The 17373-nt window shown below is 36.0% G+C and overlaps 1 protein-coding gene across 3 annotated transcripts in view; it reads left to right on the plus strand.

Annotated features, from left to right (window-relative positions):
• The window catches only part of FSTL5 (follistatin like 5), a 615591-nt gene that overhangs the window by 288405 nt on the left and 309813 nt on the right, over window positions 1–17373 (plus strand). For all 3 annotated transcript variants that reach the window (XM_019926751.3, XM_019926752.3, XM_019926753.3), the window contains exons 4-5: window positions 3067–3263; window positions 16190–16310. In XM_019926751.3, the coding sequence (XP_019782310.2) occupies window positions 3067–3263; window positions 16190–16310 (318 nt within the window). The remainder of the gene's footprint in view (window positions 1–3066; window positions 3264–16189; window positions 16311–17373) is intronic.

Below are 17373 nucleotides of genomic sequence, written 5' to 3' on the forward strand. Positions count from 1 at the left end.
AAAATTTCTTAACTTCCTTCTTGAAATTATTCTTGGATGAGGCCATGATTTCTTAATATACATTGATGTTTATTTCTAAATATCTATTCTTTTTCATTAATTCTATTTCTTATATTGATCCTTATTAAAAGGGTAGTAAACATTTAATATTTCCAAATCGTCATTTTGTTTTTACTCATTTTAACCTATTGTAATAGGACTTTTCCATTTATTCACTAAAATTTCCCTTTATTGTCATCAGTTACCTCCAACTTAAGGAATCTAATGAGCAGGTTTCATTTCTTATCTTATTTTTACTCTGAAACATTTAACCTTTCATCACACCCTCTTTCTTGAAAAGTTCTTTTCCTGTTAGCTTCCTCTTCAGTACTTACAGTTTTCTTGCTATTTCTCAGATACTCCTTTTCTTTTTCTCTCTCTCCCATTGCAAGTTCTTTTTTCTCTACCTGCAATTTAAGCAATGATATTGCCCGGAGTTTATTATTATATTTGTTTTTCACTTTCCAAATAATCCTTGGACAAATTTACTGAATCCATGTATAAGTTGATTTTAAACTCAGTTCTGAAGATGAGAAAAGTAGAGAATAAAGGCTAAAAGAGATGTTGCCTGGCTGTAAAAATCACTGTGCTCCTTTCTAGCTCTGTAGTTTTGATAAAGTTATTTAATCTCTGTGTCTTAGTTCTTCATCTGTAAAATAATGGTAATTATAAGGTCTTTCTTGTTGGATTGTCATGAGAGTTAAGTGATTTAATACATAAAAAGTTCCTGGCACATAGAAAGCCTGCATTACAGGTAATCTATATATTAATAATAGATGTATCTATTTATTACTAAAAAAAATCTGTAACAGCGATTATTTAAAATCTTTAAATTCTACAAAGTGTTACATAATTTTAGGACTGTTTATTGCACATTTCCATAGAATGTGAATACCTTAACTGCAATGCTTTTATTTTTGTTTTCTTTGGATTGCCAGCAACTACCTCAATACCTGGACTTGCCAGGGAATTTACAATTTGGGAAAAAGTATCTATAGAGAGAGCATGATGATGATTGTATTACTTGATTTGATCAAAATTAGAGTGTAACAACCTAAAAGTGTATCTCCTCACACCAAATTTCAAATATTAGTTAAAAGGTGTTCAGCACTTAAATTCTATTTCCCATGTTCTCACCTGCTCATCATGGATAGACACAGGTCACTTCCCCCAGACTCCATCCTCCTTCCCATCAGTCAAATGAAAGGACAGGCAGGTCCCAGGTCAAAGACAGAAATCCCAGGGAGGGCTGTTGGAATGGTTTTCTCCCTCTTCCCGCTGCACACACACACGCACAAGTAATTGAAGTCTCCTTTTATGCATCTTTCACAGACACCAAAATTGTTACCTATCCCTCTGGACTTGATTACTTTTCCCTTTTGTCAGTGATTTCTGTTCTATTATGAAAACATATTATTATTCTTTACTGAGAACAGAATAGTGCAAAATTCACTTAATTTGTGGTACAAAGTTTACATCTTGTAAAAAATGAAGTTCTTGACAGGATTACTAAACACTAAAATTGCTGAAAAACAGAAGCCATTTCACTGTCTTTGAAAAACAAGATAGTCTCTCATCTCTCTGGAAGAGATTGTTTTCCATCTTGTCAGGAAAAGGAATGAGACCCCAACCCCATGCTTCTCAGACATATATTTTAAAATCTTTAGAAATATTGTAGACTCTGTCACAGCTTAATTGTCGAAATGAACTACAACTATAAGGCTAGGTTTTTTCCTAAAAAATATATTGTGAAAATTCTCAGCTAATATAATGCCTACTTTTTCATTAATAAATTACATTACACATTGTATTTTCTGTATACATTTTATATCACATTTGCTATCAATAGTAAGCACATTTCATTTCAATGTGTTATAAAGACATCAGCATGGAGACTGTTGTAAGAAAAATCCTTTGTAAAATAATGATGTCAAGATATTAGAGCAATTGCAGTTATTTTTGAAGATATTAAGCCAAGCAACAATTTCCATTAACTGTGAAGTTCCCAGTGTTCTGCTGGTTATTTTATGGGAGATACTGAAAATCTGTAATGTGTTGTTACTTCAATAAGCTCATACTTTAGCTGTGGAAATGAAATTGACAGGTTAAGACTTCAAGATACAAAATGGAAACATATTTCATATTATACACCAAGACTCTAAACGGAGAAATAGATGAATATCAGAAAAATAAGTAAATAAATAAACTTTTGTAAGAAAACAAATATGAGCTTAGCATCATTAAAAATAGAATCAAGAGGGCTTCCCTGGTGGCGCAGTGGTTGAGGGTCCGCCTGCCGATGCAGGGGACACGGGTTCGTGCCCCGGTCCGGGAAGATCCCACATGCCGCGGAGCGGCTGGGCCCGTGAGCCATGGCCGCTGAGCCTGCGCGTCCGGAGCCTGTGGTCCGCAACGGGAGAGGCCCCAACAGTGAGAGGCCCGCGTACCGCAAAACAAAATAAAAAAAATAGAATCAAGAAAAAATGTAAATACACACAAACTTCTTCAAAACAAATCCAAATGTAAAAAATATATATATTTCCAATTTAAAACTTACTATACTCTTTTGGAGCCAGATATATATATCAGTTTAAGCACAAAATCCAGCACAATCTAACCCTTTGTTTGGGTGAGCCATTTCATCTCCCTGAACCTCATGTTCAAAACCTGTGAAATTATCACTGTAGACATGTATAGTGAGGAGTTAAACTAAGGTAGTGTATTTAAACATTGGAGCCAATTGAAGCTATCATGTTTTTCTATGTACATTCATAGAATCAATGACTTTGTCATCGAGAAAACACACAGTATTTGTGTTGTTATTGGATTTGATGCTAATGAAAATTTTCTATCCTCTCATGTAAATAGCCCATTCTTTTTTCCTTGTACAAGTAGTAAAGTATGCAAGTAGAAACATAAATATTATGTACAAAGTATGCTACTAGATATCAGCTTAAAACATTAATAAAATAAATGATTCCTTTCTAATAATATTGTTTTGAAAATAACTTAGTTCTTTTGTTACAGGAGATAACTGCGAGGCCACTGAATACAGCAAGATGAAAAGCATGCTTTTAGATTTACAAAATCAAAAATATGTTACACAAGACAATGAAAACCCTAACGGTGATGACGTATTTCGGAAGAAGTTGCTGGTGGATCAAATGTTTAAATATTTTGATGCCGACAGTAATGGACTTGTAGATATCAATGAACTAACTCAGGTAGGATTAATGACTAAATTAACAAGCTAATTTAAGTATAGCATATGCAATATATTTACATTTGTGTGAATTTATGCTATATAAATAAAAATATTTTTATTCATATAATTTGACTATAGACATAAAATATTTTTAAGAGAAAAGTTTGACTACTCTATCCGCAGTATTAATTTTAAGTAACATTTATATGATGTTGTACAATTTAAAAGAGATAACCTACTTTTGACCGGTTTCTATACCTTAAATACCTAAAGGAATTGCCAGTTCTCTCTTATAGAATTTATAAAATATCTCCAGATATATTCTGGAGCTTTTGTAATGTTTAATTTTCTGTCAGTCAATGGAAGCTTGTTTATCTGGTATTCAAGAGCATTACTGAACAGCAATTGAGTACATCTATAACATATTGTAAATAAGTGATTTAAGAAGGTATTCAATTATTGACCTACTCCAGTACCTTTTTAATTATCAAAGATCAGGTATATTAAATCTGATTTTAATATTATGTCAACATCATTAAATTTCATTTCTTTGAAAATTGCCACCAAAATGATACATATAGACAAATTGTTATTAAAGAGAAGAGAATATTTTAATAGACAAAAGGTCTTTATGTGAGCCATTTTGGAAAATTAGAAATATTTTAATGTGTGTGTTACTGAGACAGACTGCTGAAGGAAACTGAAATACCCAGATTTAAGAACCTAAATTACTTGTGTATAGTGATGGAAATGTAAAATGATGGACATAAAATTTCTCCACAAATATATATAGGTTTTTAGGGAGCAAAGGAGAGAATAAGCCACTCCAGGGCGACTAGGAAATTGGTGATAGCCCTGAGGAGTGTTGCTGAGTCCATGATAATTCCTATAGTGGATCTTAAGGTGGATTTTGCTGCTGTGCTTAACAGGAAATATAGTTTTCAAAAAAAAAATTCAATTGTCTATTTCCACAACATCATGCCATTCACATTTCATATTTAATTTTATGGCTTACTTAAAAAAATCCAACAATGTGGAATATCGGTCTTATTATGCAAGTATTTCAAGTTTTAGGATAGTGTAACTTAGTTTAGAGACTTCATGTCAAAGTGACCTTGTGAGCAAATTGACTTGTCATTCTAGGTAATTAAAAAACACACCGTTTTCATTATCTTCTTTAATTCAGCTTACATTTAATGAGTAGTTACTAAGTCCCAGGCCCTGGGATTCAAGGAATGAAACTCTGGAATTTTAAGGTAAAGTTAGACAACTTTTAATTAAGATATTCATGTTGTCATACATGTCATAATTTATTTTTCAAGAATGAAACTCTTTAGAATTTTACATTTCTAGTAATGACGTAATTCACTTAAATGAATTTATAATTAAGGCATGTCACTTGGATCTATGCATGTCTGACATATTCAAATATATTGTGTTTTTGGTTTTGTTTCTTTTTAATTTTATAATAGTTTTTAGTTTTCATTAACATGTCTACACTACTTTAACCAGTGGTTGGGTGTGACACATGATCTGACCAAATCTAGGACCCACTTCTGAGTCCAAAGAGAAAATTGCTCATCACTGGAAAATGACATTGACATCACTCACCTATAATTGTTTCAAGTTTCTGCTACATCCAAGTTTATATTAGTTTCCTAGGGTGGCCATAACAAAGTACCGCAAACTGGGTGGCTCAGACAACCTCTCTGTCAGTTCTGGAGGCTCAGCGTCTGAGGTGGAGGTGTTGGCAGGGCTATGCTCTATCTGAAGCCTCTTGCGGGGGAGAGTCTTTTCTTGCCTCTTTCAGCTTCCGGTAGTGCCAGGCATTCCTTGGCTTGTAGGTGCATCACTCTAGTCCCTTCCTCTGCAGTCAAATAGCTTCTCTCTGTGTATTTGTTTTCGCATCATTTTGTCCCTTCTTCAAAGATACCAGTCATATTGGACTGAAGGTCCACCCTACTCTAGCAGGACCACATCTTACAGTATCTAATTACATCTTCAATGACCCTATTTCCAAAAAAGTTTACATTCTGAAGTCCTCAGGGTTAAGACTTGAACATATCTTTGGGGAGGACAGAGCACAACCCATAATAAAGTCATCTGCTACAACGTTTAGTTTTGTTTTTCCTGTTACCTTTGATTTGGATTTGCTTTTACATCTGAAAAGTGCCCTTCCAATTCATCTGAAAGTTATCATGTGAGAGCAGAAAGGATCTTCAGAATCCTGTTTATATGTTGACCATCCACAAGGTACAGGCAAGGAAGGATCTGGGGAGGTAATACTTACTAACCCCTGAAGACATGCCCCAGTCCTTCCTTCAGCTTTATAGAGTGGAAATGTTAGCGTCTCATCTGTCAGCAATCAGCTGTGAAAAAACCAGAAGGTTGTAACTGACGCCGTGGAAAAGATATAATACATTTCTAGCTCTTACGAGCATAAATATTGTTTTTGACTTGTGTCTTTTTAGGTTACAGGTGCTTTTAGAGAACTTGTATTCCAAGTATTATAATATTAAAGTCAATAATGTATATGACTTTAAAAATCAGCTTGGAAACATATAATATCCTCATTTAATATCAAGTTTCAAAATAATTTAAATTAAAAGAGTAAAAGGGAAAAGGATCTTAATGGTGTCTGCTAATAATTTACAAGCTATTATTAGCAGAAATGTAATCTGTAATTCCAAGATACTGCCAATGGCAAGTAAAAATTAATGAACGTAATTTGGCTTTGAGGTTTTATAAATTCAGCATAAAAGCTGGCTGCCCGTGTTCTGTTCATACTCCACATAATGAATATATATTCTAAAGCTTGTCTTGCAGATTTTCAAGTAAATTAGAAACTAGAGGTAGTTGAGAGAAGAAAGAGATAATAAAAAGCAATAGTTAAAGGGGGTAAGATCTATAGTATCACAGTTTAAGAACTTTGATTATAGAACCTGGACTCATATCTACTACTTAATTCCTGTGCAACCTTTAGCAAATGACCCAAACTCTCTGTGTCCCAACTTCCCTTTCTACATATCAACAATGATAATAACACCTAGTATGTAAGCTGGATGTGATATTGATATTATTTTGAAAATGTAGACTTCTTAGAAACATAACTAGCACATAGAAAACATGATGTAATTGTTAGCTCTAATTAAATTTTCCAATCTAAGTTTCCTGTGCATATCGTGGAGGATAATGGAAATATAAAGAGGGCACACATGCTTGAGTTAGTGGATGAGCAACTGATCAATATTTCCATCCAGTTCATCCTTTGCATTTTTTTAAAATGTATTTATTTATTTATTTATGGCTGTGTTGGGTCTTCGTTTCTGTGCATGGGCTTTCTCTAGTTGTGGCAAGCGGGGGCCACTCTTCATCATGGTGCGCACGCCTCTCACTATCGCGGCCTCTGTTGTTGCGGAGCACAGGCTCAGTAATTGTGGCTCACGGGCCCAGTTGCTCCGCAGCATGTGGGATCTTCCCAGACCAGGGCTTGAGCCCATGTCCCCTGCATTGGCAGGCAGATTCTCAACCACTACGCCACCAGGGAAGCCCTGCATTTTTTAATGTTTACAATCAGCTGATAGGTGAGAACAAATCGGCCATTATAACCCAGAAATCTATGTACACGTTATTAAATATGCAAGCATTTTAATACCAATTTTCACAATGAAAAAATGTTTCTTACAAAAGAAGAAAAATAGTTTGGTTATTCCAAGAAATTAGGAAAAATAAATGGTAGCATGTTTTATTTATTTATTCATTATTTATTTTGCTCACATCATTTGAAGTACTCATCTGCTTATCTCACGTAGCTAGTATGAATGTTGTTAAATCCTGAGTTCTAGGCTAGAGACAAGTACATGGCATCATTCTGCAACCACTGTGGTGTTGGGCATTTTTCTCCAGAGTATATAGTGCCCCTGTCTTTACAGATATGATGTTAAATTGAACTAAACTTTAAATAAGTATCATATATATTTTGTTTTTAAGATGCTGATATATATTATACTAAAATATCCTTACCTGTCAAACTGTAAAATACCTAGTTTTGTGCAGTTTTTTCTTGCCCATAAAGCCAAGTTATAAGAAATAATTGAAAGCAATATCTTGATTAAGACAGACATAGATGTGTTATGAAAGAAACAATATGCTTTAATTGACTATATTTTACAATTTAAATATTTTAAAAATATATAAGTCCTCAGTTAGTATAGTACAGTAACTGAGTAATGATAATAGTAGTAGTAATTGTAATAATACTATTACGTTTCTATAATCCAGATGTCTGTCATTCCCTTTGCATTTCTTTTTGAGCTACACACACACACACAATCCATTTGCAAAAAGCAATATGTACTTGGTTGAATGACTGAAGATGTATAGGGTGGTAGAGGATGGGATTATATCACATATTACACAAATCACACATTGAAATCCAGTTTAGATGAAGCACTTTGTATACTTTTCCTTTCTTTGTGCTCTGTCCAGATCATGCCTTGCATTTTCTGTACCACAGATGCAGGACCCAAGTCTATCTCTCAGTTTCAACTCCTTAATTTTCCCTGGGGCTCCAAATTCCTTATCACTCAAAACAATATAGTTCTGTTTTATTTATATTCTCCCCCTAAATGTGTATAACCAAATACTTCACTTTCAATAGTTGCCAACATCTATGTGCCTTTCTTAAAAACTAATGGCAAGTTATAGAATATAATAACACCAACATCAAAAACCGATCTGTGCAAGAGGGAGGAGATATGGGGATATATGTATACATATAGCTGATTCACTTTATTATACAGCAGAAACTAACACACCATTGTAAAGCAATTGTACTCCAATAAAGATGTTAAAAAAGAAATAAAGCCATATCTGGCACAGTCTTTCCTTTGGCAAATAAGTCTTCAATCCCTGAGACTAGTAGAAATTCTTATCTTCTGTCTTCTGCCTTATTTTTTATACCCTCAGAACCAAGCAAAATCCCACCTCTCTCTCTTTCCTCAAGTGTGTATGATGTCCATTTTCCCCCTTGGTGAGGATTTTTGCCTTCCTGAGGGACATGGGGTTGGATGACAGGGGAGAGTGTGGGAGCATTTTTACAGGAACAGAACAGTTCATCACTCTCTCCTCTCCCATATACGTATCTTAATTACTGTATGACAAAGGTAATATTTCAATCACATTTAAAGTATTTGTTGAGCATTTTTGTTTTAAGATGTCTCTTCTCTCTTTATTGACAACGGGTAAATGGACATTTAATTTACTTTGGTCTAGGCAGCCCTGTATCTTTTCTTAAATCTGTGCTGTACTGCCTGGGTCCTATTCAGAATGAGGTGGTAGTACTGAGTGGTCTCAGCCAGTAACCGGTTTTATGCACTAAAGGCGAAATCAAATTTTCTGGCTCTTTCCAAAGACCAGGCTGACGGTGTGAAACTTTGCTTGTTTGGTGTTCTCTCTTAGTTCCATTCCCCAAATCTAAACAAGTGTCTGAGGTTCATCTCTATTACCTGTATCTCTCTCCTGCTTCTCTTAAATTGCCTTCTCCAACAGCAAGAATTCAGGGCTCTCTTTGGGTCTATGGTGAAATCTGAGCTTTACTAATGCTTGCTTCAGTGAAAATTGTCCTTGTAGCAATATGCTGCAAATTTGCTTAATATTCAAATGTATGTCTCATAGGATAATAGCTCACTGAAAAAGCCTTAACAAATGTAAAGTATAGTCTTTATTTGAAACATAATAACAAACAGGGTTTCTCCCCTAAGTATTGTGTATGTGACTAGTATGGTCAGGCGCTCAGCTACACAGTAACACATTTATGGTTTTAAGAACATATGTTATTCCAAAATAGACCTGTAATGCTTGAAATGAGGATTTCAGGATGAAGTGACCTAAGGTATGATCACATCCCTTTTGGCAGGCTGGTATGTAGGAAAAGTTCATTGGAAGAGAGAAGGTTAATGATCATTTGCTATGAAAAGAAGCATAGAACTCTTCCTGGTGGTTTATTCATATGCATTTTGAAGTTTCTGGGGATATTGATAAAGAGTTAAGGTAGACAGAAATATTGTGAATTGAGGGGTAAATCATTGGTGAATTATGGGGAGAGAATAGGAAAGAATTATGTAACTGAATGACCTGACATTCAAAGGAGTAGCTTCTATTTATCATCCATCCATCTGCCTATCTATCTATCTATCTATCTATCTATCTATCTATCTATCTGATGAAAGAAAACTCATTTGGGAGGAGGAAGAAATCCAGAAGTGCCAATAGGGAAGCATTTAATTTTTGACCATCTTCCTTCCATTGAGGTAGAATAGACATGAGAAAAAAATTAGTCTCCAATTGTTAAAATTATTGGACAACTGGTTTTCTTAAGGGGTAGCCAGATTTTCTTAAAGTCAGTATGGTGAAGAACATGTTTTCATAAAAATAGAAGCCAAAAGAGAATTTTCTGATCAGAGAGCAGGATTTACAGAGGATACTATGATGGGTTTGAGTTGGAAAGGAAATGAGATTAGGTCAGATTGGGAAGTGTGCAGAGCAATATGGGGAGACTTGGATTTTATAGTGTCACAGAGGTTAACCAGGGTTAGAAGCACAAGGGAATTTGTATAAATTGTCCCTTAGAGAAAGGACAACTACTTCTTGCATCATGGTTCCTCAGAGTAAAATGAGGGGATACATACGCAGACTTCACTCAGCAGAATGGCACCCTTGAGTTTATTAGCAATGTTAAAAGATAAACTGAAACATATTAAAATGTTGAGTTTATCTGAGCAAAAATCCATTCAAATGTGGCAGCGCCATACCAAAAGTTGTTAGAAGCATTCTGCGGAGGGGAGCTAGGGAAAACTTTTACAGAGAGAAGGTGAAAGCAAAGTAAGAAAAGTACTAATTGGCTACAGATTAAAGCCTAGTTGTTTGTGACTGGTTGTCCTTAGGTTTTGATTTCATAACCTTGAGGCATTTACAGGTTTAGGGGTTGGTTGTATTGTATGTGCCAAGGCATTAGAGCCAACCTCAGCCTAAAATTCTCCTTGCTTAATTTAAGAGCAGCCAACGTAGAGTTCTTGAAGTGAAATGGTGCTAATGGCTTGGCAAATGTGTTCCTCAGCCTTCTCCCCATTTCATAAAATAACCACCCATGGAGTTTAAGTATGCAAAGTCATTCCCTTGTGAGTCTGAGTTTAAATTAGCAGCTGTATTGAGTATATTGATTTAGCTTTTTTCTTCATTTAGATTCTGTCATCTTAATAAGCTGATTCACATTAGGAATACATATTAGAATGAAATATTTCCTTAATGTGCACACATGACAACTGTTTATTAAAATAACAAAAGGAACTACTTGTTCTCAGGATTTAGATTATTACGTTATATATATTTGACTTAAAGAGCCATTTGCTCAATGACTACCATATGTGAATTCATTTACAAAATTAAATAAAAAAACAAGAATAAATAACGCTAGATATTTTTAAGCTAACAGGATAGGCATGGTGCTGATGTCTTTGCAGACTTTGTACATATCCATTTTCTTTAAAATTTATTAAAACTATTACATAGGGAATGGACAGTTAGTCTTTATTTTGAGTTGTTAAGCCTATTACAGTTTTAAAGATTTTTAAAAGGGTTCTTGTAGCTAGTCAACATATTTATGTATAATGAGATTGGTAAGAATTGTTTTATCCCATAGATAAAATGCTATTTTAGTGGAAACAAACTAAATGCAAATAAATAAGCCTTTGTTTGGGTAGAGAAGGAGATAAGTGAGGGCTGTCTGGGAGTGCCATGGTAATTAATCCTATTCAGCATTTACAAACCCCATAAACCTGTCAGGTATACAAAATAAGGCAGCAGAAACCAGTTGTTAAAATGGCATTGGCAATGCCAGTAGGTAGATCCTAGTAGAATTGGGAATTTCCTTTCAAGGGCTAAGGATTTCAGAATAATAACAGCAACAGTTAGCACTTAAAACAGAAAGGTAAGGCCTGTATTGTTGGGTTAGGTGTAGCTCAGGGCTCCAATTAGTAAACAGTAATTTCAATTGTAGCTGGAAACCTTAGTAAGTAGTTTCAAATATTCTTTTTTTTTTTTTTTTTTTTGCTTTAACTCTGTTCATAGTATCATAAGACAACTTGGAATTTAAAATTAAATTAAAAAAAAATTTTAAATATATTGTTTGTAGCATTCCTTTAGAATGTCAAAGTATACTAAAAATGTTGGCATTCATGTTCAGAGAATCCCTGTGAGCCATATAGAATGCCTTAAAACTAAAATAGTTTTCATCCCACCAATTGTTTCATAATTTTATCTCTTCAGCTAGTCTTTCAAAATTAATGTTGGCCCTAATGATTTTTTAAACGTCTTCTAACGTGTTAAGCATGTTACGAAATCTAAAAGAGAATTTAGAAGATGTGATTGTTTTATGCAATTCTTTTCTTTTAATACACCTATTGCAGGGTAGCATCAGTTACATATGATTAAACCATTATAATTTGTAATATTAATTATTTACTCTCTGTCCTTTCACATTGTTTATTTTTAAGCGCTGTTGACCATCCATAATTATCTTGTTTTTTTCAATTGATTACATGTTCCCACTCACCGTTTCTAGAATATTAACTCCATAAGGGAGTCATTCTTACTTACTAATTAATCTCCAGTCCCTAGAACTATTCTTGGCATATGGTGGTTGTAAAGAAAGGAAAGAAAGAGGGATGGAGGAAGGGAGAGAGGGAGAAAGGAAGAAAGTGGATAAGAAGTAGTCTGGAGGACCAAGTAATAGAAGAGCCAACCTATACTGATGTGGGAGAAAGTTAAAAGCCAGTGCCTGGAGATGTGTATTGTTACCACAGGAGTATATTTATTTTCTGAGCCTTGGAGCCTTTCTGAGCCTACACATTTGTCAAGTAAAGGACTGAATATATCTACCTCTGCTTAACTTCACAAACATGATGGACTTTCTTTAAAATAGAGGATCACTGAGCTCTAACTCTACTAAGACCATTGTGATTCTGACACAGGCATGATTAGTTTGAGAAAAATAGTTTCAAAGGATGAGGAAGAACTCAGATTACTTGAACATATTATCAATCGAAAAAAAAATGCACAACGTGAGAGCTGTGAGTTGTTTTATTTGGGGCAAAATGAGGACTATAGCCCGGGAGACAGCATTTCGGAGAGCTCTGAGAAACTGCTCCAAAGATTTTGGGGGGCAGGTCAGTATACATGTGATTTTGGTGAAGAGGGAGTACATGCAGTCAAGCACATATTTTTTGCAGAAGGTTTCTGCTGGTCTCGTGAAGGTTACTCGTCACAAGGAGCAGACGTCACCACGAAGGATTTTAGTGCTTTTCTAGATATGAGGAGATGCAAGAATTGAGCTCATAAAATTGTCTCCTGAAAATATCTAACTATCTGAAGACCTGTTCTGCCACTTTTTTGCAGAGCACAGAGGGCCTCATTTCTGCTCTCCACCTGAACTCCTTTCAGGGGGCGTTGAAGGTCAGCAGCTGCAGCAGCGCATGATTTAATCCTTGTAGAGGGAGCTGGCAAGTGCCAATTAGTAGTTGGCAGTATGAGTGGTATAGCTCACGAGTTCATCTTTTCTCCCACTCCACCAAGGAGAGGAAAGAACAAGACACAAAACTGGAAGATTAGACTCCTCTGTCTTCCTACCCCCTACACAGATGGTCTCATCACCATGACCTGACTTGAGACCATCAAAATCAACTACACGTATCTTATTGCTTTTGTGAGAGTTAATATAATAAACCTGGATGTCCAAATCATGCCTTATCCCCAGAAATCTAATAACCATGCATCTCTTAGCAGGGAGACAATCCTCTACATCTACCTCTGGCACTTTCTATCTCTCTTTCCAGTTTTATTTACCTTTAGATAAGTTATCGTCATCTGAGATTCTGTGTAGTGTACAAGCCTGTCTCAGAGATATTGCAGTTTGGTTCCAGACTACCACAATATTGCAATAAAGCAAGTCACATAATTTTTGTTTGTTTGTTTCCTAGTGCATATAACAGTTATTTTTACACTACACAGTATTTTATTAAGTGTGCAATAGCATTATGCCTAAAAAAACAATGTACTTACCTGAATTAAAAAGATACTTTGCAAGTGAAACTGTGACTGGCCTCCTAGACTAAAGTTTCAACATAAGATACTTCAATGACAGTATATTCAGTGAGTCTGGCCTTGTCAAGAATCGCTAGTTCAGATGTAACACATGCATTCTGAGGAAGCTACAGTGGGAAGTCTTTGGAACCAGAGCCAGACGGTAAATGAAATAAATGTCCTACAAGTTTGGATCCCCAGCACCAGAGTGCTTAATGTATTACTACTATTTTGTTTTATACTTTCTTTCCCCCAGTCACACATTCAGCTCGTTAAGGCTATCAGAACTCCAAATATCTGAAGCAATTTTCCCAGGCTGGTTAAAAGGTCTATAGGAAGGTATCTTCTGCATTTGGAACACCCCAGAGTGTGCCAATGCTCCCATCAGGAAACAGAGGAGAGAAAAAGTTACTAGGAAGCATGTCTTAAGTAGGCTATTTCATTGACCAAAAATGGACTAAATGAGGAAAACGTGTATTTAAAATATGGAAGAATGAGGGAGTCAATCACCTTTCCCCTGTGTGTGGGCATGGCCAAGCGTCTGTGAACAAGGATTTTTATAAAAAGCTCACTAGCCAGGACCGTGGACTTTTCTAAAGCACATTCATTAAAACAGCATATCCAGCTGGAGTTTTATAATCATGATCAAATCAAGTTCAAGATCAAATCAAAAGCAAGCTAGTCTTATGTCAAAACCAGTTTCAAGGAAAAAAGTAGGAGTCTGTTCTCTGGGTCTATACATGATTTAACTTGAGTGAAATATTAGAACAGAAATAAATGTGAGACATACAGTACAATGATGAAAGCTTCTCCCCCAACTTTCTGTTCCATCGTTTCACAAACAGGTACGTGACTAAAAGTCACTAAAAATAGTATTAAAATATCTGACCAAATCCTGGTGTCACTGCATCCTAAAAATTACCGCAGTGCTGGCACTGCAGGTCTTTAGGAAGAGTATAGTGAGGTAAGATCAAACACACTGCCCCTCCGCCACCTGGGAAAAGTCACTTCCCATTATCTAACAAATAACAGATGGAGAGTGGCTGAGAGCGCCGTTGCTTTCTAAACAGAAAAGCAGTACTTGTTTCCCCATTAGGCTTATAGGAGAGGTAGCTTCAGCCATTAGATGGTTTTGTTAATCCCTCCAGCTGGACTGTGCTAAAGCCTAGGGCTTTAATCCTCACTGTTGACAATATCCATTTATATGGAAAGCAGATAAATCATTCACTTTCCTCCCCTTCTAAGGCAGCAAATGCCGCTTAGCCAATGAAATTTGAATCCAGTAAACAAGAAGAGAGAACACATGATGTGTAAAAGTCGTATTTAGCAGTGCAGGTGCTGTCATTGCACGTCACCACTCAGGTGGCTACAGGAGGGGCTGGAGCTTCTAGTGCTCCATCGGCTAAGCTCCATCCTCAGCGTTGTCTCTGCAGCTCATCCAAGCGCAGGCATGACAACGTCTAACTTATGGATGTTCCATAAAAGGTTAAAAATAGCTCTTTAGTAACTCCTATCACCAATCTGCCATTGCTGTGACAAAGCTTGAATCATCCCGCTCTACCAAAAGAAATAGTAAAGCATCATGAATATACAACTATAACGTGCACAAGCTGGTGTGGAAATCTGCATGAATTATTATAATGAGAAGCACGTTAAATAAAAATCATTATTTTTAACTTTGATTAGGTCTGAATGTATACTGTCTGTCTTGCACTTGATGATATGTGTGTGTATAAGCATATACATGTTTTTATAAGTCTGCACAACAACCAGGAGAGATAGAGATTACTATCTTTAATTTCTAATTGAGAAAAGGTTGAGTGACTTGCCAGATATTCTAGAACTATTAAGTGTCCTTGGCATGGTCTGAACCCAGAGCTGGCTGACTTCAGAGTCTGTGTTTCCTGATTGCACCAACTTAAAAAAAAACACAAGGAAGCAAAGCTCCAAGCAATATGAACCACTCCCTCTGTGGACAAATATGAAAGACCGTGGACACAGCTATGCAGCTACCCAGAATGAAAAGGAATGTTTGAAAAATCTTGGAGACCTCTTTTACCAGACAGGCTATATCTGTCTGGTAAAAAACAGAGTATAAAAAAGCTACTGCCCCAGTCCATGGGACAGAGCACAGAGTAGAAAAGCAGTCTGGTGATTTTCCTCACCCATGCTTGGGTAGGTTTCCATCATCTATTGCTGCATTAATTCTATCTGGCTCCTGGAAACAGTCATTTGTTGAATAGCTCCTTTGTGACCCAGGGAGTTAATTCAGAATACCAAATGCCTTTATTTCCAGCTGGAGAGGAGTTTAGGCAGAAGAGAAAAAAAATACTAACTTCATTTTTTACAAATAATAGGAAGATGAAAGTTGGACCAAATTTCCTCACTATTTTTGTTGGAGAAGAGCTGTTCTATTTTGACATGGGTCACTGAGACTTTGGAGGAAATTTTCATGTGCAGGTATTTCCTTGAGTCAATATAAGTGGAGCAAAGGAAATGACTGAAATACAAAAATGTCCTTTTAGTGTTCAGATTTTCTGGGTCCTACTGGGAGATTTCTATATTAGAAAATTTAGGCTAAATTCTAAGTACATATCTTAACGTCAAAGCAACTAAGTCAAATTTATAAGTATATCTTTGAAACAGTTGAAAATAAATGTCCAGTAACTGAAAACCCAGGTTTCTCATAGGTTCAGTTCTTTGCCCAACTACAGACTTAAATTACCTATTAAGTGACTTACATATAATTAATTATACTATAGAAATGTTAAGACAGATATAATTGCCTGAATTTAATTTTCTTGTCAGGTGATAAAACAGGAAGAACTTGGCAAGGACCCTTCTGATTGCACTTTGTATGATCTACTGAAATATGATGATTTTAACTCAGACAAGCACCTGGCTCTTGAAGAATTTTATAGAACATTCCGTGAGTATAAGATTCATTCTCTAATTCCTCTTTGTTCTTTTTTCTGTTTCTTTGCCCAATATGGTGCGTTTGCTTGACCTCAAAGTACAGACTGTTTCTTTTTTTTTTTTTTTTTTTAACATCTTTATTGGGGTATAATTACTTTACAATGGTGTGTTAGTCTCTGCTTTATAACAAAGTGAATCAGCCACACATATACACATGTTCCCATATCTCTTCCCTCCCGCGTCTCCCTCCCTCCCACCCTCCCCATCCCACCCCTCCAGGCTGTCACAGAGCACCGAGCCAATATCCCCGTGCCATGCGGCTGCTTCCCACTAGCTATCTACCTTACTACGTTTGTTAGTGTGTACATGTCCATGACTCCCCCTCGCCCCGTCACAGCTCACCCCTCCCCCTCCCCACAACCTCAAGTCCGTTCTCTAGGAGGTCTGCGTCTTTATTCCTGCCTTACCCCCAGGTTCTTCATGACATTTTTTTTTTTTCTTAAATTCCATATATATGTGTTAGCATACTGTATTTGTCTTTTTCTTTCTGACTTACTTCACTCTGTATGACAGACTCTAGGTCTATCCACCTCATTACAAATAGCTCAATTTCGTTTCTTTTTATGGCTGAGTAATATTCCATTGTATATATGTGCCACATCTTCTTTATCCATTCATCCGATGATGGGCACTTAGGTTGTTTCCATCTCCGGGCTATTGTAAATAGAGCTGCGATGAAGATTTTGGTACATGACTCTTTTTGAATTTCGGTTTTCTCAGGGTATATGCCCAATAGTGGGATTGCTGGGTCATATGGTAGTTCTATTTGTAGTTTTTTAAGGAACCTCCATACTGTTCTCCATAGTGGCTGAACCAATTCACATTCCCACCAGCAGTGCAAGAGGGTTCCCTTTTCTCCACACCCTCTCCAGCATTTATTGTTTCTAGATTTATTGATGATGGCCATTCTGACTGGTGTGAGATGATATCTCATTGTAGTTTTGATTTGCATTTCTCTAATGATTAATGATGTTGAGCATTCTTTCATGTGTTTGTTGGCAGTCTGTATATCTTCT

This window comes from Tursiops truncatus, chromosome 5, assembly GCF_011762595.2.
Source record: "Tursiops truncatus isolate mTurTru1 chromosome 5, mTurTru1.mat.Y, whole genome shotgun sequence".
In the NCBI taxonomy this organism is placed as follows: Eukaryota; Metazoa; Chordata; class Mammalia; order Artiodactyla; family Delphinidae; genus Tursiops; species Tursiops truncatus.